This window comes from Dendrobium catenatum, unplaced genomic scaffold (genome assembly GCF_001605985.2).
Source record: "Dendrobium catenatum unplaced genomic scaffold, ASM160598v2 fragScaff_scaffold_1656, whole genome shotgun sequence".
Classification (NCBI taxonomy): domain Eukaryota; kingdom Viridiplantae; phylum Streptophyta; class Magnoliopsida; order Asparagales; family Orchidaceae; genus Dendrobium; species Dendrobium catenatum.
In genome coordinates, this window is record NW_021320118.1 from 126,283 (window position 1) to 149,086 (window position 22,804).

At 38.9% G+C, this 22,804-nt stretch overlaps 2 protein-coding genes across 5 annotated transcripts; one reads left to right on the plus strand and one right to left on the minus strand.

Moving 5' to 3' along the window:
* Positions 1–858: 858 nt before the first annotated feature.
* Positions 859–4,781, plus strand: LOC110105790 (zinc finger CCCH domain-containing protein 53). 4 transcript variants are annotated; one of them, XM_020835431.2, is made up of 10 exons: positions 859–1,167; positions 1,279–2,173; positions 2,252–2,440; positions 2,527–2,712; positions 2,808–2,893; positions 2,992–3,219; positions 3,312–3,420; positions 3,733–3,936; positions 4,016–4,077; positions 4,166–4,781. In XM_020835431.2, exons 2-9 carry the CDS (start codon positions 1,332–1,334, stop codon positions 4,047–4,049), a joined length of 1,878 nt encoding a protein of 625 aa, XP_020691090.1. In that variant the 5' UTR covers positions 859–1,167; positions 1,279–1,331; the 3' UTR covers positions 4,050–4,077; positions 4,166–4,781. The 4 variants fall into 4 exon arrangements, with proteins under 4 accessions (XP_020691090.1, XP_020691089.1, XP_020691092.1 ...); XM_020835430.2 differs by having other exon boundaries at positions 859–1,159; XM_020835433.2 differs by having other exon boundaries at positions 859–1,159; positions 3,736–3,936.
* Positions 4,782–16,569: 11,788 nt separating this feature from the next.
* LOC110105789 (endoglucanase 9-like) lies at positions 16,570–21,468 on the minus strand. Its single transcript, XM_020835429.2, has 6 exons — positions 20,811–21,468; positions 20,431–20,738; positions 19,889–20,347; positions 18,058–18,193; positions 17,800–17,972; positions 16,570–17,265 (listed from the first exon to the last, which is right to left on the minus strand). Exons 1-6 carry the CDS (start codon positions 21,196–21,198, stop codon positions 16,867–16,869), a joined length of 1,863 nt encoding a protein of 620 aa, XP_020691088.1. The 5' UTR covers positions 21,199–21,468; the 3' UTR covers positions 16,570–16,866.
* Positions 21,469–22,804: the final 1,336 nt, after the last annotated feature.

The window sequence follows — 22,804 nt, forward strand, 5'->3', positions numbered from 1 at the left end:
TATTCAATAATTTTGATATCGCTATCATTTCTCAATACTTTAGCGTATGTCGTCGCTATACGATGCATGCAGTCCGGTCTACGTTAGGCGATTAACAGTGTTGGAGATCAAAAGCCTTCCTTATCCCTCACGTGACAAATATACTAAACAAAGCCAGCCTTCCCCTGCTTTTAATTATCACATTTACGTGCCCTTTTCTGCAATTATCCCACTTTGTATTTTTCTGTTTTTATTGATAGAAAAAAAAAATATTAGAGAAATTCCCATCTCACAGAGCTCGCACGCGCGAATCCATGGGCACGTGCGACACGCATAACGACGAGTCCGGTGACCGCACCTCCCATGTGCGGCTCTGAAACCAGAGCGTACTGCTCCGCCCTTCCCCCGATTTAAAGCCGACTCGTCACCTTCGCCCGCTCACGGGCCCACCTTACTCTGCCCGCGTCCAATCCAAAACCCCAATGAGATTCCGGTCACCGACAGGTATATTTACCGAAACCTAAACACGTACCTTCCTTGCACCCTGGCTGCATGGAGAGCGGAGCTTATCTCTTCCATTTCTCTGTCATAATTTCCTTTTTAAAGGCCACTTATAGAACTAATCCACTGTGTCGCTGTCATGCGTGATGTAGCGTAGCTACTAATTTATTGCTAATTGAATTGAGATAAGCTCCCTCTCTAATTATAAGAGACATAATTAAGAATATCGAAATGGCTACAGCAACGGCTACAGCACGTAGCTGCTGTCGCAGGCCTCAATAACAACACCACTCGAACCGCAGCAACAAGACGACACAGCTCCTTCTGGCCCACTCCGGTGGCTTAATCATGCTTAGGCTGAAGGAATTTATCAGTAGAGAGAGAGAGAGAACAAACTAAAGGCTTGGCATTGACCTTGACTGTCTCGGGAGAGTGGAAGGAAGCAGAGAGAGAGAGAGAGACGAAGGTTGCGAGGTTTCAGGTGTAGAGGGGAATGCGACCTATTTGAAGGGATCCAGATCTACTTGCAGTTTCCCACTCTCTGCTTCTCCGGCGGAAGAAGCAAAGAGAAGAGAGAAGAGAGAGAGGCGATGCAAACCCAGAGAGGGGAGTTTTGGGCTGCCTGCGGCGTTTCACAGAGGGGGAATAGAGTATAGGCGCAGCGACCTACTTGAACAAGGCAATTTGGTTTCGTCTCTTTTCTTTTCGTCTCCCCTGCCTTTTCCTCCTTTCTCGCTTTCTCCTTTTTTTTTATCGCACCGGTAACTCACATGCACTCCCTTTCTCTTCCTTCTCCAGATAATAGCAACAAGTAAAAGAAAGGCACGAACTTTGTGAACTGATCTTCCGCCATGGATGCGTACGAGGCGACCAAAATCGTATTTTCGAGGATACAGAGTATAGATCCAGAAAACGCGGCGAAGATCATGGGGCTTCTGTTAATTCAAGACCATGGCGAGAAGGAGATGATCCGCTTGGCTTTTGGCCCCGAATCGCTTCTCCAATCCGTCGTTTCCAACGCCCTGAAAGATCTTGGCTTTCTTCCTCCGCCATCCTCATCCGCCGCCATGCCGGCGTCTCCTGCGCTACCTGCACCGACGGCTAACCCCTTCCACCTCGTTGGGCAGAACTCTGCTTCCCGCCTTCTCGTTCGCCCGGCGCCCCTTGTAGTCTCATCGCCTTCCTCATGGGCTCCATCCTCCCCCTTCTCCCGATCAGGTGACGAAATCCACTCCGGAGGTGACGAGCTCATCGACGAAATACACCTCCACGACCAGCTTTCATTCTTGAACGAACCTGTAGCATCCGGTGGTGACGAGCTCTTCTCTTACGGGATGGGGTGGGGTTCTCCGGTGTCAAACGGTGGAAATCAACGCCGAAACTGCTCTATTTCCGACCTATGCTTTGGTTCTGACCCGACAGGACTTGGTTGGAAGCCTTGCCTATACTTTGCGAGGGGGTACTGCAAAAACGGAAGTAGTTGCCGCTTTCTCCACGGCCTCGCCGACGAGGCGAAAATGGATGTGGCGATCGAGCAGGAGTTGCTGTTGCGTTCAAAAAGCCAGCGACTTATGGCATCTGCTGCGAGCGCGTTTCCTTACTCTCCTACTGGGTCTTCTTTACCGCAGTCGCCATCCGGGAATGGTAAATGCATGAGCTTTCTCTTGCAGCAACAGCAGAGTGAGAGCCAAAGGTTGCTCCTTTTCTTAACTAAGTGTTTGCCTTCATATTATGAATTAGGTCTCATAGTCGAGATTTTGACTAATTTCAGGGCGGCAGTTGCTGCAGCAGCAGCGGCGGCGCTGATGCTTGGAGGGGATGACCCGCATAAGTTCATGGGAAGGCCAAGGATGGAAAGGAGTGATTTTTCTGGCATGATGAACCCTAGTTCAAGGCAGATCTACTTGACCTTCCCTGCGGACAGTACTTTTCGGGAGGAAGACGTCTCAAACTACTTCAGGTTCGTTTTTACTCTGTATGCTCCTCTTTCTGCATCTCGTCTATGATAAAAAAAAAAAAAGAATTATCTTGGCTTCGTTCTCGCAGCATCTATGGACCTGTGCAGGACGTGCGCATCCCATACCAGCAGAAGAGAATGTTTGGGTTCGTCACCTTCGTTTACCCCGAGACTGTGAAGTTGATCCTCGCCAAAGGCAACCCTCATTTCGTCTGTGACGCCCGAGTTCTCGTCAAGCCGTATAAGGAGAAGGGAAAAGTCCCCGACAAGTACAGGCACACACTCTCTCTCTTTCAAATATTAGCTGCGAAATCCTAAAGTTGATGATTTGTGACTTGTGTTCTTCTTTTCGCTTCGTCCTCTTGAGCAGGAAGCCAGTTGATAGGGGGGATTTCTCCGGTTGTAACACTCCATCTAGTCTAGATTCCAGAGATCCCTTTGACCTGCAGCAGCTCGGTTAGCATAAATTGCTCAACTTTTCTTCCATGGCACTTCACAATCTGTCTCATCTTAGCCTTGTTTCAGTGAATAATTCAGTCTATGCTCTATTTCAGGAGCGAGAATGCTTTATGCTGGGAGCAACCAGGATGCTATGCTTAGAAGAAAACTAGAGGAGCATCACGAGCTTCAACAAGCCATCGAGTTACAGCAGCGTCGGTTCATGGGACTTCAGCTCCTTGACTTCAAGCGGAACTCGGCCATCTCCACCTCAGCAGTTGCTGTTTCTACTTCATCACCATTTCCGATCACAAATGTTCTTTCAACAACCACTTCAGAAGGAGGTATGAAAGCTATTTGTTGGAGTTGAAGTGTCTGTAATTTATGAAACTAAGATAACAGAGGAGTTAATGTTGGTTGTCTTTACTATGCATAGATAAAAGCCTAAGGACTGGGTCTGGCGCTGCTACTGCCGTTTCTCGTGCAGACCAGGAAGAGATAGAGACAAAGACGAGTCCCAAAGAAGATGGTGACTACGAAGAAAGGTAATTCTTGCTTATATACTAGCCCCACTCTTTAGTGCATTAAATGCGATGGAGAAACAGAGGTGGAGATTGAAATAAGGGTGGTGGAATGGTGTGGAGATTTGGTTGGATCTGGTTGTTGAGATCCACATTATAGAGTAGGAGAGACTGGAAGATGGCAATCTCACATGTGATATGAAAAAAAAGGTTAAAACTTTAATGTAATTGCAATATCACCCCTACTATCTCGTCTTCAAGCTTTCATTTCTTTCCATGGATGGTGATTATGATTTTTTTTTTATTTCTTGATCTCCTCCATTATTTACATTGCAGCAGCGTGGAGCACAATCTTCCTGACAGCCCATTCGCTTCACCGACCAAGTCCGCCTTTGCCGATTCTTTCTCAAGAACCTCAGAGGCTGAAGCTGGTGCAGCAGCCTCTGCTTCTTCTGCTCTCCTTGCTTCCACCCTGCTGCCTGCCACTTCTACTCTTGAGAACATGGCCTCCTTTAAATCTTGCTTCTTTCAGATGCCGAGGTCTGATCCCATTCTGTGTATATTTCTATATATCAGACCAATTGAAAATCCCAGTTTTAAAGGAAACTTTCTCTTTCAGGCTCTCATCCGGTCCCGGTGCAGTTGGTCTATGAAGGGCTGCCACTCTCAACCTCAACCAAAGTAAGAACCTTTTCATCTTTTTCCAATGGAGAAATTATAATGTTCTTTCTCTCTGACATTATGATCTTATAATTGCGCTTTCTTTCAGGAAAGAAAAAAAAAACTGGCACAAATTTGAAAAGAGAGTAGTTGGCAAGTTTCAGAATTGTCGAAGATTATAGTTCCCCCATGTTCAGTGTTTTTTTTTTAATCTTTCTTTTCAAAGTTTTTACTTTTATAGCATTTACTTCGGAGTGACAAGCCATGCTAGAGAAGGTCCCTTCTCTTCTGCTTAAGGAAAATTGGAGAGAAGTTGGAATGATCAAGCCAGCAAGCAAGCGATGAGTCGATCAATCAAAGGCTTTCTTCTTCTTCATATCATACGGCTCTGATGCCATTAGATGTAGTGCAGTAACAACAGAATACGCAGTACAGAAATCCACATAGAACAAGAAACAGAACAGTGGCGAAGAGATTATGCGAGCTTTAAAAGGAAAAGAGAGAGTGAGAGAGAGAGAGAGGTCAAGGCTTAGCCTAATAAAGAGTGCAGAGAAGACAAAAATAGCCGCAGAGTTTATATATGTAGAACACAGCATCTCTCAATCTCTGTCTCTTGCCTCTTTTAACTTTGTGGTCTCTTCCTATTATGTTCTCATTTGATCTTTTGCATTTCCACTGGAGGAATTAAAATCCACCAAATGGTAAGATGAAAAATTATATAAAAACAATCAAGAACGTAAAATTTCTATTTCAGAACTTCATTAATTTCTTCCGTTCTATGGAGGTAAAATCTAATGACATCATAATTAGAATTTTGAAAGCATTTGAATGAGAATCTTTTATAATTTAATTATATAATATCATTTATTGTCTTTATAAATAGTTGAATTAGGCTTAAAAGTTGTTGGTATTAGATTAATGATGATTGATTATACTTAATTAGTTATACATGCCAAGTTATCCTTCTTCAGATCTAATCATTCGTTTCTACTCCCAATCAAACGGTAATAAATCTGTTATTTTTCAGCATATTCAGAATTGGTGACTTTTATGTGAAATATTCAAATCTAAAGAACTTATTAAAGACAATTCAATTTTTTTTATTAATAATTTATTAAGTTAATGATGAATCATTTGTATTATATGCAGATATTAAAAAAAAAAAATTGTGCCTAAGGGCATCTCCAACTGAAAAATTCATTCACGCTTTCTGTGAAGGTGGCCATCTCTTCTCTTTTGTTTTCTTTCCGGTTCTCCTTAAGTAAATTCGCAAGCCAGGGTTTTTAGGTGTAGGCGTATTGTTTGACGCTGATATTGGCGTCGCAATATTCACCTACCGAATTTTAGCGTGGGATTTGAAGTTTGATTGCAGCGAATGGCAGATGGCATGCGGTGATATGTAGTTCAGTTGGAGATGATGTTAGCCTTAATTTACTTCTAAGATTCTAAAAACAGAGTGCAGTCCCATAGTAATTTTTAATGTGAAAGCTCATGAGTGAAAGTCATGATATTTGGCCTACAGAAACATTTGGCGCTATCAATAAAAATAGACCGGAGGTGGTACCAATTAGTCATAAAGCTGAAAGTGCCATGATGTTATCAATGATGGTCTCCACAAACATCATCTCATCATGCATTATATGCAGGCGACAACATAATTGGCAGCATCTATAAGTTCTGTTAGCATGAAGGGTAATGCACAGGTAATCGTGGCTTGTTCATTATCCCCATTCCTCCAATGGATTAAAACTGGGCTATATCTTTAGATTTAAAGATGACTACTCTCATACGCTAAGCAAAATGAAGGAGATTTTTAAGTATTCCATCTTAGCAAACTATGGATATTGCTCCTTATCTAATGCATGCTATCTTATATTTAGTTTTTTTCAAGATAACTATGTGAATCACCTCATTTATTATTATAAGATATCCCTACACAGTATTATCTACCTCCACATTTCCTCAAGTTAGATACTCCCTATGCACACTACACTATAGGAAATTCATCAAATATCAACGACATTTTCGACGGCCAAAGGACCTCTGGAATTTCTAGCGGTTATGCCGGCAGATTAACCGCTAGTAATAAGCCATCGGTTTCAGTTTCCTACGCTACTTTTTACCAATGAAAAAAATCTGCCGAAAAACCTATTTGCGGCTGAAAAATCATCCAGTAAATTCCGCCGATTGGATGATTTTCATGCATTGCTATCAATAGCTTTCTAAAGGATCTTTATACTTCATTTTTTTTATACTTCATATTCGATAACTCAACTATTGCAATTTCTTATTTTTTAGAGAGTGAATACTAGGAGACCTGGATAATATAACTTTTCATCCTTAAAAAATAATGCAAACTTCTTCTCTTCCACTCTAGTAGTTGTGGGCCAAAATGATATACCACTTCAAATTTATTTTGCTTGTATCCCCTCCTCTGGTTCCTTTTTTTTCTTCAAATTTATTTCACCCTTAACTCAGCTTTGTTTGTTCATAATCTCCATTCCTCCAATGGATTAAAACTGGACTATATCTTTAGATTTAAAGATGACTACTCTGATAAGCTAAGCAAATGAAGGAGATTGTTCTAAGTATTCCATCTTAGCAAACTATGCAGCTCTGGCTCTGATGGGTACTATACTGAAGATAATCCAGTTATACTTGCTAAATGATCAGAGTAGTGGCTTGATAGCTTTTGACGGAGGCCACTAGCACAACCTTATCACTAATTTAAATATGACATATCAATTGTGGTGACATTGTGATCGTGTTGGTGGCAATGAATAATACTTTTGAATGAGAAAGTGATGAAAAAAGATAAAGATATTTATGTAATCATAGTTCATATATAATGAAAATTGTATGTTTTCTAAGAATTTTCTTAAGGGTTTGCTAATCACCCTAAGACAAAAAATTCGAGATTAATGTCACCACATTAAGAGATTGAATGTGTTAAAGAGTAATTTGTAAAAGATAGTTTTAGAAGGGAGAATGCACAATCAAGACTACGCTTGTGATAATAGAGGTTACTTTCGTATGCATGTTGGTTGTTGATTAAACAAAATCGTTCGCATTGACAACAATTATCATTGCACAAATCCATTTTTCGTAGCAAAATTAAATTGCTATATTGAGTTATCTTAGATTATAATTAAATTTTCAAAACAAGTCATATGATTACTCGATTATAAGGTTTTTAAGTTTATGCCATGCACACCTATTTAGGCACTCATTGATGAGGACATTTAACTGTAGAAAGTCTATCAGGGAAAGAGCAGAAGATTGACGACTACGATTAGGCCACTTTGTTTTTTAGTATCTATTTGTATTTGATTTTATTATGTATCTTTTCTATTTTTACACTCACTTGAGGGAGTATGCTTATGTGACCCAAGGGGGCACTTTTGTCATTGGACAAGTTATCGTATTGCATCTATTTATAGACCCCTCTCCCTCTTTGGAGAGGATGATGATTATAATGATTATTATGATAAAAAATTTTATGCATTTTGTTTCTTAGAGAGTTGTGGGAGTTCTTATGAGAGTTTGAAGTCCCTTGGTGAGGGCAAAGCACTACCCATCAGCCGCAGGAAGCGTCTAGGCTCGTGGTTTATCTTCATCTCAAGTTCGTCTAGTTATTTTCCCATAGTCGTCGGCCCACTCCTTCCCTCAGAGTTTAGTATCTTTTTCCTACGGGTAAACTCTTCCCCCTCCCCCTTATACCCATTTATCTTCCCTCAACCGTGGCATCGTTTTATCGTGAAAGCATCTCCGCTTAAAACCCTACCAAGACATTGTGTGAGTGGATCTTTAAATGTTAATTTAGGGATTCTCTTTGAACACCTCAATTTAGGGATTCTCTTTGAACGCCTTACATTAGCATGACATAATTTTAATTTGATCATTTTGTGATCATATCCTTATCATGTAATTAATTGCCTGATCTTAATCATTATCTAGTTAGCTTAAACATCTGTTAAGAATGCGAGAAATTAATTAATTACAAAGCTCTACTCATCTAGGTGTAACTTCCAAATCAATCGCATTTGCCTATGCATGTAGTCCTACATTATTTGGTATCAGAGCATGGTTGTATTTAGGTGCAAATTAGGATTTATTTATTCCATGTCTTAGGATCTAAATCGCATCTTACCTGCATCAAATTACTTGTTGGTGTTATCATATTATTTTCTTCCTGCTTGCCTAATCCTGAGTCACCCTTAAACATATGATGGACCTTGAACAAATTCACTGGACCTTAGATCTTCTGATAGGATAAATGAGCACGATCAATCAACAACTTAGGAAAAATCAAGCCAACATAGCTGAACTCCGTCGCCAAATAATGGAATGATTTGATACACTAGATCAAGTCAGGAATCATCCAACACCTTACACACCTTCTAGGCCTCCTTCCATGTATGGGGATGACACCATACCAGATGAGGGACACCCCCGTGCCCCTTATCGAGCCACCACTATGGTTATGACCTTAAAACGACCCTGATATACCTCTGTTGAAAAATATTAAGGTTGATGCTCATACTTTTGACAGTACTCTTGATCCCCAACTCTTTCTGGATTGGATCAAGGGCATAGATAGTTTCTTTAAATGATATAATATATCTGAGACTAGAAAGATTATATTTGTTGAGATGAAACTCACTGGTAGGGCCAGCAAATATTGGGAAAATCTAGAGAGCCTTAAGGAGTCACACAATGAGTTCGTTATTACTGATTAGACTTTTATGAAGCGCGAACTAAAAAAAAAGCACCTCTTTCCATCATACTTTCCTAGGCTCCATGATAGGTGGAATAGGCTTACCCAAGATAGTAAACCCGTAAAGGACTATGTTGCATCTTTTAACTATTACATGATTCGCTGCAAGGGGGAAACCCCGACTATCCCCACTCAAATTTTGTCAATGTTTCATACTAGGTTGCGTGAGGATCTTCTCATTGAGTTATCTTCCCAAAGTGTCACTACACTAAAGAGTTCTAACATTATAGTCTTAAACCTTGAGAAGACCCATTCCCAACACCCTGGTCGACGCCAGGATGCTAGGCCTCACTACATACCTTTAAATGGATTGGTCCCACACCACCCTACCACACAGCCGACCCTAGGGAGCGCTAGCAGGCAACCCTCAGGTCCTCCTCCATCGCATCCTAACTTCAGAGGCAAACCTCCAACCCCAGATACATCTCGATCTCACCCAGGGAACAAGTGCTTCCGTTGTCAGGGGTATGGGCACATCTATTCCCAATGTTCTAGTCCTTACAAGGTCGCAATTGTTGAAGAAGTCGCTGATGATGAGTTTGAGCCCGAAGCAGAACCAAATTTACCAGTTTGACGATGAAGGTGAATTCTTTGAGAAGGATGACAACATTGATGTTGTCCACTGTGTACAGAGGGTAGACAACTCTCTCATTTATGTGGAGAGATATACACTATCACAACCTGTTACAATATGAATGGCATAGGACCTCGATCTTTCACACCTACACAAAAATAAAAGATAAAAAATGTAAATTCATCGTGGATAATGGTAGTTGTATCAATGTTGTCTCCTCCAACATGGTGTCTAGGCTTAATTTGTATGTCATTCCTCACCCTAGTCCCTACAATGTAGCTTGAGTCAACCCACTTCCTTAGAGGTGAAGAAACGCAACCTCATACCCATCTCCTCCACTGACTATAAAGAGAATGTGTGGTGTGATGTTCTTCTTATGGATGTGGGATAAATCATTCTAGGGTGTCCTTGGATCTTTGATGATGATGTCCACATCTAAGATCATTCGAATACATGTGTGTTTGAATATGCAGGTAAGAAGATTAAGTTATCACCTATGCAGCCTAGGGTTAAGGATGCCCCCAAACCCAATCCAATCAAGCCCAAGAAGGGGATGAACCTTGTGACAATCATGGTCCTTGATTTTGAAATAGCACAAGGTGCATTCATGTACGCCTTGGCTGGCCTTGAGACTTCCCTTAAGTTTGATAAACCCATCTCTTAGGAGGTACAACCCATACTGAGTGACTTTTTTGATGTCTTCCCAAAGGACCTCCGTGATCAACTACCTCCAGTAAGGGATATTCAACATGCTATTAATTTTGTCCCCGAAGCCTCTCTACCCAACCTGCCACATTATCGCAGGAATCCTATAGAACATGTTAAATTAAAGAAGTATATAGATGAACTATTGCAATAGGACTACATTAAGGAGAGCCTCATCACATGTGGTGTACCCTCCCTTCTTACCCTAAAGAAGTATGTTACTTGGAGAATGTGTGTTGATAGCTGTGTCATTAATAAAATCATCATTAAATATCATTTTTCCATTCTGATGTTAGATGATATGTTTGATATGATGACAGGAGCCATTTTATTCTCCAAGATTGACCTTAAGAAAGGGTACCACCATATCCGTATCGAACTCGGTGATGAGTGGAAGACTGCTTTTAGGACCAATAATGGTCTGTACGAGTGGATGGTCATGCCTTTCGGGTTGAGGAATACCCTGAGTACGTTCATGAATGTCATGACCCAAGTGTTGTGCCTTTTCATGGGTAAGTTTATTTTAATCTACTTCAAGGACATTCTTATCTATAATCATTTCGTTAGTTAGCACTTTTACCAATTGAGGCAGGTCTATGAGATTCTAAGGAAGGAGCAACTTTATGCTAACCCTAAGAAATGCACCTTCCTTGTTAATCGCATGATTTTTTTGGGCTTTATTGTGTTAGCATAAGGGGTCTCTACATATTCTAAGAAGGTGAGAACCATGCTTGAATGGTTCGTCCCTCGAAACATTTGAGAAGTTCTCACCTTCCACGGCTTAGCCACCTTCTATAGGAGATTCATTAAAAACTTCAATACCATTGTATCTCCTATCACAGATTGTCTAAAGAAAATGGACTTTCACTAGACCCCGGTTGCCACCAAAGCCTTTAAGGAGAAAGAAAAGAATTGTTGAAGCCCTAGTGATAAGACTTTCCGACTTCTCCAAGGTCTTTGAAGTTACATGTGATGCTTTGGGGGCTGAAATTAGAGGAGTGTTATCCCAGGAAGGTCACCCTGTTGCTTATTTATGTGAGAAATTGAATGACATCTAGCATCACTATTTCACATATGACAAAGAGTTATATGCAATGATCTAATCTCTATGATATTTGCGACACTAACTTCTCCCACAAGAGTTTATCGTCTTTTTGAATAATGAGGCTCTTCATTATATCAACTCCTAGAAGAAGTTGAATGCACGCCATAGCCGATGGATAGAGTTCTTACAGGAGTACACTTACACCCTTAGGCACAAAAAGGGAGTTGAGAATAAAGTTTCCAATGCCCTCAGTCATCGTATGATGACAACCACTAAAATGAGGACATAAATTATTAGGTTTAAGCTGGTCAAAGAGGATTACTTGGAATGTCCCGACTTCAAGGAGGCCTACTCGCTTAGATGATTTTCTCCATGAAGATGGATACCTATTCAAAGCTCAAAAGCTTTGTATTCTAAGTACTTTCCTTAGGGAATCCCTCATTTGGGAACTTCATGACGAAGGCCTCGCAGGACACTTCAGTCGTGATAAGACTATTATTAATTTGGAAATTAAATTGATTTAGGGTCAACAGTAGTCCAAGTGACCTCATACAAAAATGAGGTCAACACTAGCCTGAAGAAATTTGCTTGTAAGATGGTCAGTAGACACCATACTTGTCAACTTTCCAAATAATGAAAGCATAACACAAGTCTATACATCCTTTTACCAGTTCCAGCTGTGCATGGCAAGATGTCAACATAGACTTCATTCTTGGCCTGCCCAAGACTTCTCGTAGGAATGATGTCATATGTTTCATAGTTGATCGCTTCTCCAAGATGGCACATTACCTACCCTGCTCCAAAACATCTTATGCCTCCCTTATTACTAAGTTCTATTTTAATGAGATCATTATATTACATGGTTTATCCTAGACCATTATATCTGATAGGGATATTAAATTCACGAGTTACTTTTGAAAGACTCTATGGATGAAAATGGGCATCAAACTACAGCTTTCCACAGCCTTTCATCCTTAGACGAATGGAAAAATTGAAGTGGTCAATAAAATTTTAGAAAACGTTTCAAGGACTCTAGTAGGTGAGCACATTATAGACTGGGATTCCAAACTCCCCACAGATGAATTTACTTATAATAATTTTGTGAACCGCACCACTGGTATTAGTCCTGCTGAGATTGTATATGGGTACAAACCTAGACAACCTTTAGATCTCATCCCCAAGTGTCTTAAGTATAGGATTTTTGAGTCTGCATCATCATTTGTATCGCATTTGTATGAATTGCATAAAAAAATTATATGTCGTATTGAATAGAGCAATGTAAATTATAAACTTCATGCTGATCTTAAAAGAAAATTTAAGACATTCAAGGTTAGTGATTCGGTGATGGTCTGAATCCGTCCAATGGAACTGTTAAAAAATTACATGCTAAAAGTGCAAAAATATTTAAAATAATCAAGAAAATTAATGAAAATGCCTATGTGATGAATTCACATGCAAAATTCAATATTAATTTCTCTTTTAACATCAAAGATTTAGTATCCTATGATGGTCCATAGTTTAATCCACTCAATTCACAACATATTGAGCCTTGTGTGACCCCACATTGTGAGAACCCAAGCCTTCATCCACTTCCAAATATTCATAAATCACCTATTGCGAAGAAAGTTGACATGATCTTAACGATGACATCATTTTCATGAGAGAGGGTGAACGAAGAAGGTATTTAGTAAGGTGGAGAGGAAAATTGGAGACATAACACTTGGCTAGAGCGCGAGGAGCTCCAACAGATTGACCCAGATGCGCTTGAGATCTATGAGAGCACCCGGAATGCATACTCGACGGAGTCGAGCTCTTTTCTCTAATTCATTCAACCACCTATAAATAAAAAAAAGTTGTCTTAACATGGAGTGACTCAAGAAAATTATAAATGGAGTAAACATTCAAGTCTTTTGATTCAATATTTGTAGTTATCTTAACATTATAAGAATTAGGTAAACAATATAGAATCTTATTAACATTTTTAGAATTTAGTTCTCTACCCAATGCATGTAGGAATGTCACTATTTAAGTAAACCTAACATATATTTTAAAAATTGATTCACTAGGTTTTATGCGAAACAGTTCATAGTCATGAAGCAGGATGTTTATCCTAGACTGTTTTACTTTACTAGTTCTTTCGTAAGTGATTCATAACCTATCCCAAATTTTCTTCCCCGTAGTGCATGTAGAAACTCGCATATAATCCTTGGTTTTTAAAGCACAGAAAAAATAATTTAAACTCAATGTAGATCCCGGGAGAATGATGAGGACATCCAACCGTGGAAAGTCTATCTGAGGACCAGGAGATCGACGGCTACGATTAGGCCACTTTATTTTTGAGCATCTATTTGTATTTGATTTTATTATGTATCTTTTTCATTTTTACTCTTAATTAAGGGAGTAGGCTTCTATGAACCCAGAGGGCACTTTTGTCCTAGCATATACTTTTGGAGTGGTTATTTATCCCAACTAAACATGTTTCTCAAATTTCAGAAGTACACACCTTTCTTATCCTAATATATCACAACCAATATTATATGATCATGTCACTCATAGTATGTTATGTGGGCCCTACAAAAATAAAATTAAAAACTTCAAAGAATGTTTTGTATTGTATTATGTCTTTCTATTGCATATCATTATCTATGTTCGTGGACAAAACAGCCTCGAGTAATTTGATTATCTAATGCATGCAACCTTATATTAAGTTTTTTTAAGACAATTATGTAAACCACCTCATTTATTATTATAAGACATCTCTACATAGTATTATGTACCTCAACATTTCCTCAAGTTAGATTCTCCCTATGCATACTACACTATAGGAAATTCATCAAATATCGGAGACATTTTCGATGGCCAAAGGACCTCCAAATTTTTTGGCGGTTATGCAGGCGTAATGACCGCCAGTAATAAGTCATTGGTTTCAGTTTCTTACACGATTTATTACCAGTGGAAAAAATTTGTTGGAAAACCTAATTGTGGTTGGAAAATCACCATTTTCTTTGAAAAAAATCCGTCGGTAATGAATGAATTTCATGTATTGATATCAATAACTTTCTAAAGGATCTTTATACTTAATATTGGATAACTAACCTATTAGACTTTCTTATTGTTTAGAGAAAGAGTACTAGGCAACCTGGATAATATAACTTTTCATCCTTGAAAAATAATGCAAGCTTCTTCTCTTCCACTTTAGTGGTTGTGGGCCAAAATACTAAACCACTTAAATTTTATTTGCTTGTATCCCCACTTCTGGTCCCTTATTTTTCTTCTATTTCACACCTAATGATCCTTCTCTCCATCAAGAAGACATAAAACAACAAAAAAAATCAAATCTCCTATGTTCTTCCCTTAACAAACAAACTAAAAAAATAGGCTTGTCCTATATATTTTCATTTTCTACTCAAAATGCCATTTCCCAAATCATTTGTCCCTAAGAATTGTTGGCTAGAGATATAAAGAGAGAATTCTAAAGAGAAAAAGTCTATTTCAGGCAACTTTGGGTCCATTTTGTCCATTGTGGAAGTTTAAAAAAAAAAAATTGGGTTGAGGTAGACTACATTTTACCCATGTTAGTTTTAACAGGATTTTCCAACTCTTTGATGAAAATTTTGACGCATAATTAGGTATATCCAATCATTTGGTGAAATTTTATTGCGTAACTTTTGATTTGTTGTAGTTGGTAATATTATGCACATTCTCATATTTTATTTGCAAATTTTTGCAATATGGTTTTAAAAATATGTAGTTTTTATGACTTGGAAAAAGATTCTGTCACGTATAAATCATTTCGTAGTTCAACAAAAGTTTCAAAATGCAGCTATGAAAAGACATGATCATTTGGTAGATTTCTAAAAATATCAAATTTGTATATGGCTTTCCCACCAAATTTCTATTTGTTTGGTTGTTAGTAGGATATTCTTTAAAATCCTATGATAATTCTGACATTATGTACTATACTTGAAAATGTATTTATCGCTATATTTATATTATTGAAATGTGTGAATCTAAAAGAATTATGATGGTTGGCATATATTTTGATCTGCTATCTATTGTGAGTTACAAGGTTCTGAAATCTTTGAAAATTTGTGGTGCTATGCGTTATGAGTTATAAGGGTTTGTTATCGTACATGATAGCATAAGGAGTCATAAGAGTATGAACTCTAAATTTGTATATATGTTAGGATGTATAAAGACATAAGAGAAATTCTTTCTATTTTGAGAAATGAAGATTGTGTATTCAATATTCTGCTATTTTACAATTGTGGTATTGTTTTGTTTTATTATGTATAAGTAATGTGGTAAACTATCATTTGCTACTATGTAAATACTTATTTATTCCATGTAGTCTATTTTTACTTCACTACAAATAAATATACTTTGCCATTTCTACTTCATTGCTATTATTTATTATTTTTAAATACTTGGGAGATTAATGAAAATTTTTTGATGAAAAAAATTTGTATATTTAATTAAAGTTTTAGTGACTCTATAATATGTAAATTTATTGAAATTTATGTAATTCTCTCTAATTAGGTCTTGAAATTTCTATCATGTCATGATCAGACATGATATGACCTATTTATCTGTAGATCATATCGAGTTGAGCTATGACACATCTACCAAATACTAAGGGTATCAATATTTGACACGACCCGAAAACCCGACCCGAAAATTTCGGGTTAGGGTCAACCCGAACCCGAAACGGGTCGGGTTCGGGTTCAGCATTTCGACCCGTTTAAAAAATCGGGTCGGGTTCGGGTTAACCTTTTGACCCAAAAGTGACCCGATTTTGACCCGAAAACCCGATTTCGACTTGGCAACCCGAGATTGACCCGTTTTTTACCCGAAAAGAGGAGATTGACCCGTTTTTGACCCGAAAATTAACCATTTTTTGTTGGAAACGAGTCATTCGGGTCGTGTCGGGTTGACCCGAACTCAGAGTGGGTCGGGTTCGGGTCAGGAAAACTAACCCGTTTTTAAAAACGGGTCGAGTTCGGGTTGACCCCAATAGTGACGGGTCAGTTTCGGGTTCGACCCGAATCCGACCCGTGACCCGAAATTGACACCCCTACTAAATACAAAGACAACCCTACAATTCTTTTCACGTTTGCTTCAAGTCATTTCTGCCGGACACATTTTTGTAGCAATAGTCATTCCAACTTTAGCTTTAGAATGAATTACAACATATAATTTAAAGAATGTTTCTACATGAAAATTCAGGGTATAAGATCCAAATGATAAGCATTTAGCTTAAGGGAAATGACGCAAACCTTAGTGTAGACTTGGAATGCAACTTCTGCATGTAAATTCAGGGGTGGCATTATGTAATTGAAAATGTTGATATTTAGCAGCCTTTACGGGGAAAAAAAAATGATTCAAAAAACATGCATCAACACTGCACAAAGATGTCAATAAGTATTAATTCATTCATGATTGAACTTCTACACCATACATGCTTCAATAAAATGTTTTGATTATTCTTGAAATCTTAGTATTACATCCTATACAAAACATTCATAGAACAGCAATGAGACAAAATGTCTGCAGCTTAGATCTTCAAACTGTAATTCCCAGCAAAAGTATTTCTCTGGAACCCATATAACTTGTTAGATCCCCAGCAATGTCAAAGCCATGAAATGAATTTCTATAGCTCAGAGAGGATATAAAGGGACAAAAAAGAATTACAGGCTATTTTTCCTTCTCTCAAGGTTTCCATGGAGCTGGAGGTGGAGGAGGGGATGGAAACATTGGAGGCACAGCCGAGAATATAGTGTTTTTGTCGACGCCGTTGCCCTCACCGGATAAGGCTACCAGAGCAGCAACCAAGCCGGCATTTCCGGCAAGCGTTGGCTCCGTGTAATTGTAGTTCGTGCGCACATCATGAAATCCATCGTGCCGGTCTGGACCAGCAACCATAGCTCCCACAATCGTGTTTGGGTTTGGCTTTTTCGAATCGCGCCACTTCCATCCTCCTTTGCATCCATACTTAACACCATTCTTTGGGATTGATGCACCTCGGTGATGAACATGTTTGGGGTAGTGATTGCCGAAGCCGACAACATAGCTCATCTTCTCAGGATTCTTACCAAGTATATAATCAATCTACCAAAAGATTAAACAATAACATTATAAGACACGTTATAAATGACTGAAGCCTGTTGAATGCAAGAAACTTATACTCCATTTGGTATAGTATATGACATAATCATATAAATATACAACTTTCTATAAAGCTCATTCATTCGTCCATGAAGGCTTCGTTTGGGACAGCTTTCTTACAGCTTCTTAAAAAAAAAAAAAAAATTTCTACTAGAAAATTGCTTTAAGAAGCAATAAGAAAGCCATCCCAAATGAAGCTGAAATCATATAGAATGTGCATAAGCAAAATGATAATTTTCCATGCATATTGTACATACAAATGTACTTCATATGCAATTTTACATTTAGAATAATGGATATCCACTTTGCCTAATTGATTTCAAAGTTGTATTATTGTGCTCTTGTTTTCTACTTTATCTTATTGAACTACACGAGTACATAATGGGGCACTCCCGCCTTCCGCCCATAAAGCTATTTATGTAGCTAACCTAAGCCTAATAATTTTTTTCCTCAGTCTGAGATGATGAGAATACACACCTGGGTTTTCGCAAAGTTGCGAAGAACTGAGGTGGGGAAGAAATTGGGGCCACAATACCATCCTGGGGTGTCAGCAGCTTCAAGATAATCACTGTAGACCGCTGCGAGAAAAGCTGCATTAACCACATACTGAAGTGGCTGGGGTCTTCCATGGTTCAATTGTATTAAACCGCCTGCAATTGAATTGAAAGAAAGCTTTTCTTGACATTCATTAAAGAAGGCAGAAAGTTCAGTGATTAAAAAATGCGTCATTCAAACCTTTGGTTCGGTTAAAAGATTTAAAAACTGGTAGAAAAGAGCACATGACAATGTTAGTCTGATTATGGAAGGTTCTCAATATCTCTTCATATGGATACCCTGGACTCAGAAATAGCCTCAATCTGCTAAGAAGCACCTGCATGCAGAAAGATATAAAAAAAATGCATCAGGGCTATAGAATTAGAGGTAGATTAGCATGACCAAATTGATGCAAGCAAAGTCTTCATAATCATGGAAGATCACCATACTAAAGCTACATGTTGAGAGTTCCCCAACTAAGAATTAGAACATCTTTAGAAAAATACAAACACTCAATCAGAAAGGATAGAAAGTCCTTAAGAATTTTGGATATATCAGAGGATATGGAATCCAACTTGAGGAAAATTTTTATAAGATGGTGGTGAGACCTGCAATGCTTTATGGTGCCGAATGTTGGCTATTAAAAGAGAAGCATAATACTAAGTTAAGGGTTGTAGAGATGAGGATGCTCATGTGGATAAGTGCCTTTACCCTTAGAGATAGGATACAAAACGAGCATATATGTGAAAAGGTTTGAGTAGCTCTAGTGGAAGATAAGATTAGAGAGAGTCACCATCTGATGACCAGGTTAGGAAAGTAGAGTTATTAGATTTGAATTATGTTAAGAAAGATAGAGGTAGACCTAAAAAGACTTGGTTAGAAAATATTAGAAATGATCTTTCTTTATTATATTTAAATGAGAATACAACTTTTAACATGACACAATGGAGAAAAACAATTCATGTAGCCGACCACACGTGGTGGGACAAAGGCTCGATGTTGTTGTACAAGATCACATATCCAGCCTTCAATCCAAAATTCAGATACAACCTTACACTTTAATTTTAATTCAGAATTTGATTTTGGCTCCAATCAATTGGTCAAAAATCATCAATTGTATTATCAAATTGATAATCGCACACCTAGACTTAAAAACAATCTTTAGAAGTTACGAATTGGTCAGAAATCATCAAAATACCCACAAAATTTATCTGCCTGTTAAGAAAACAATACGTGCATGTAACTCAGAAATGGAGTTGAAAAGTAATAATGCCTGAACTTCATTCTTTGTCAGTCAATGAACTGATTTGATAATGTAACAACTCTGAATACCACCAATTAATATTTAAACTGGAAAGTTGTGACAGGTGAGGTAGCAGGTCAAAGCAAACATGCAAAACTCATGAACTAATGATGTCAGCAATAGAGACCACCCAAAAAAGAATATCAAAATTTAGTCTCTTAAATTTGAGGGATAATCAACATTTTTAATAAGAAAATGCCCAATCTACTATTCTTTCGAAGCCAATAATCCACAAGAGTCTTCCTCTGCATTTCAGATTCTAAGCATAAGAATATGGAATCATACATATTGCATGTAACATTCATGATAAAACCTATTAAATCTTGTGTAACTGGTTATAGAGCATATTTAATGAGCGGACTCTTCCTCTAGAGCCAATGGATTTCGAAAATCTGGCAAAAACAGGATTTCAGAAATCCGGGATTTAGCACAAAAAGACGGAATTTTCGGTCTATGGCGACTTTCATTTTTTCCGTGAGATTTGGTTTTGCATTTTAGGCCGTTTGGGTGGATTTCACTCAAATCCGCCTCAAATCCGGTCTAAATCCTGCTACCAAACAGCCCCTAAATCTTCAACCATTTGGTAATTTCTATTTTCGAACACAATCAAGCAGTTAGATCCAAAAATGATACATTGCACAATTAAACATATTCGCATTGATCAAATAAGCAATAAATTAATGTGTGTTCTCCTAGGGGGACGAAGTAAACAGAAAATAAACAGCATACCTGAGCTCCTGGAAGCTTATTATCCCAGCTAAGAACTCCATAATCAGGTCCACCCCAGAATGCTCCGGCATGCTTCGCCATTTTCGGATTTGTCACCAGCTGAAGATAAGAAGAGTTACCCGTTGCCAAATACATCCATGAGCCACCCCACACAAACTCATCCCAATAACTAGTGGAATTGTAAAATTTGGCAGGATCTGAGCCTCCAGCGCTGTATCTTGCTCTCTGCATCCTCGCAAACTTCCACAGCGTCGCCGCACCATGCACAAGCTTTTGTGAATAGATCTTGTTGTCCTTAAACACTACCGACGCCGCTGCAAGAGCCGCTGCCATCTCAGCGGCGAGATCCGAGCAGCCATGGCACTCAAGCACAGGCCTCGGGTAGTCTATGTCTTCAGGCCTCATCCAACAATAGTGATCGTTCGGCATCGGGCCTCTGGATGTATCCCCAACTCCAACCTGAACCAGATCTGTCAGAAAAGAACTGGATTTCTCTGATTCAACGAAAGGAGTTACAAGATTTAATCTTTTTTAGGGTTTACCTGAGCTGCAATGCGATCGATGGTGTCGGCAGAGGAATTGAAGGTCCTGAGAATGTAATCGGCGCCCCATTTGATGATTTCGCGGACATGAGCGAGCTCGCCGACGGCCTCGTACTTAGCGCTGTATTCGATGACGCTCCAGCTGAGCATGGTCATAGCGAAGGATGACGGGAAGTTGAACTTGATGGCGTCACCAGCGTCGTAGTACCCGCCGACAAGGCTGCGTTTAACAGCATCATCGGAGAATCCGTCCTTCATCCCGGAGTTACCCCTCCACGAAACATTGTTATGCTTTGGGAGCGGCCCGGCTGCATCAAAATGTGATTTTGAGAAACAAGATCTAGCAAAGATAGAAACTTTAATAAGAAAAAGAAACTCACATCGCTGGGCATTGAAGAACATTAGGGCTTTATGAAGGGCGAGGGTGTAGTTGTCCGGCGGAGGGCGAGGATGATGATGGCGAGGAACGGTCTTGACGATGAGGATTATGAGCCCAACGAGGGCGGCGACGCCGAAGACGACGCCGAGAGTCCAAATGAATATCTTGCGGCTGACAATGAGGCAGCCGAGGTCGACGTACTTCTTCTTCTTCGATCCCTGGTCGCCCGGACCTGCGAGGAGCCAGCTCTGCTGCGTCTCGTCCAGCGGCCGCGAGGAAGTCGACAGCGCCGCACGGTCGAGGTCAAGATTCCGGCTCCGATCATCATCCGTCGCTGAGTCGGCGTGCGAGATCTCTAGTGGCCCTCCCCATGGATCTCTCCCGAACATACTGATCTTGATCCCGAAATGCTTCTCCCTGCGGCTTACTCTTCTTTAGATCAGAAAGGAGAGATCTTGAGTAAAGAGTAAGAAGAAGGGTGATTGCTGAGCATCCAAGCTAATTAAAGAAAGCCTTTTTGCTGCTGTGTGAAGCAACTGATGCTATTTTCTTTTCAGGCGATCTGACGAAGATGGACTAACAGCTCTTAGATCAGTGAGCCGAGCCAACGACCATGTTCGGATCAGAAATTCTTAAGTATTGGCTCTGCAATTTTTTTTTTTTTTTTCCGCGAAGAAAAGCCAGGCTGGAACCGTACCAAATTGTCAAAAGGGTCACGCTATGCAATAAATTTCTATTTAGTTCATTAAAATGTATTACTTTAATCAATTATTGGTTTAGAAATATTATAAAAATTCAACCGCAAAGAGTTTAATATATTTTATAATTGCATATTAAACCTTACGTAAATATAATATTTTGTTTTGATTTGGACAGCACAGCTTATTACTCGCTTAATAATTAGGTTTAGTAAAGTGGAGGGCAGTGAAAGGAGTCAAGTGACAAGTGACAGCTTGGCTAACTGGCAAAGTGAGCGGAACCTGCAGCACCGACAGCTATTGGTGCGGTGTGAGAAGCTGTTTATGTTTGGTAGTGATTTTTTAACTTTTATAAAAAAAAACCACTACTTTAATGTGGACCTGTATGAAATTTATATTTTGCATGGTGGCCCCTCTGACCGAAAAATTATTACTTAGAGTTTGGATGTAGTTCGTGTTTAGACTCTAATAGAAATAGATCGTATTAATCTCTGTACAATTTATATGTTATCTATATATAATTTTTACAACAAACTTATAGTCGAATTGAACATCTCGAAAAGATGAACCCAACAACACTAAATTCGACTCAATTCGAACCAAAATGAGTCTAAATCAAGGACCCTGATCGTATTTGGAAAATTCAAATCATAAATTATATGGCCAACAGGCCAAATGACTATCAAATTGAGCGCTCAATGAGACGAATCCAACGAGCCCAACATTATTGTCAAATTCTGACATCACTAAGACACTCAAATATTCAAAAAATAATCTATGATCAAGGGAGTTGGTATCGGCCGTCCATTGGAAACACTCACAAATTGCCCTGAATCTTATTCCTATTTACTCATCATGTCATTTCAAAAAAATTTATAAATAGACGCTTTCTTCATATGGAAGTGACCAAGCAAGAGATTTACAAGAGAAGTATGGAAAAATCAAAATCATTGAAATATATTTATGAGTTTCAATTAATAAATTTAATAAAGGTTTTAAAAATCCGACCGAATTAGCCGGTTCGATAATATGATCCAAGGCTCGATTGGTCAGCAGATTCGTTTCTCTTACAAAACTTGTTTTTCACAAAACAGGAGAAAACCCGCCCAAATGGTCGGTCGAACCATAAACCATAGAACTGACACTGGTTCTTAAAAATGTACGATTTAAAAACAACGAGTTTTGAGTAGTTGATTTTAAATCCATCGGTGAACGAGTTTTGTGAGTAAAATAACCTAATGAAATTTGGTTCGTTCTCCCTCCCGTAATTCATTTTGGCTTTGTCTTTGGCTCGGGT

Excerpts from the sequence above, each read along its gene's own strand:
- LOC110105790 (XM_020835431.2), top strand. The coding sequence starts at position 1,332 with ATGGATGCGTACGAGGCGACCAAAATCGTATTTTCGAGGATACAGAGT. Across the intron at positions 3,220-3,311 it reads AACAACCACTTCAGAAGGAG|ATAAAAGCCTAAGGACTGGG; the intron begins GTATGAAAGCTA and ends TACTATGCATAG. Across the intron at positions 3,937-4,015 it reads TGCTTCTTTCAGATGCCGAG|GCTCTCATCCGGTCCCGGTG; the intron begins GTCTGATCCCAT and ends TTTCTCTTTCAG.
- LOC110105789 (XM_020835429.2), bottom strand. The coding sequence starts at position 21,198 with ATGTTCGGGAGAGATCCATGGGGAGGGCCACTAGAGATCTCGCACGCC. Across the intron at positions 20,739-20,810 it reads GTTCTTCAATGCCCAGCGAT|CCGGGCCGCTCCCAAAGCAT; the intron begins GTGAGTTTCTTT and ends ATTTTGATGCAG. Across the intron at positions 17,973-18,057 it reads ATCTTTTAACCGAACCAAAG|GCGGTTTAATACAATTGAAC; the intron begins GTTTGAATGACG and ends ATTCAATTGCAG.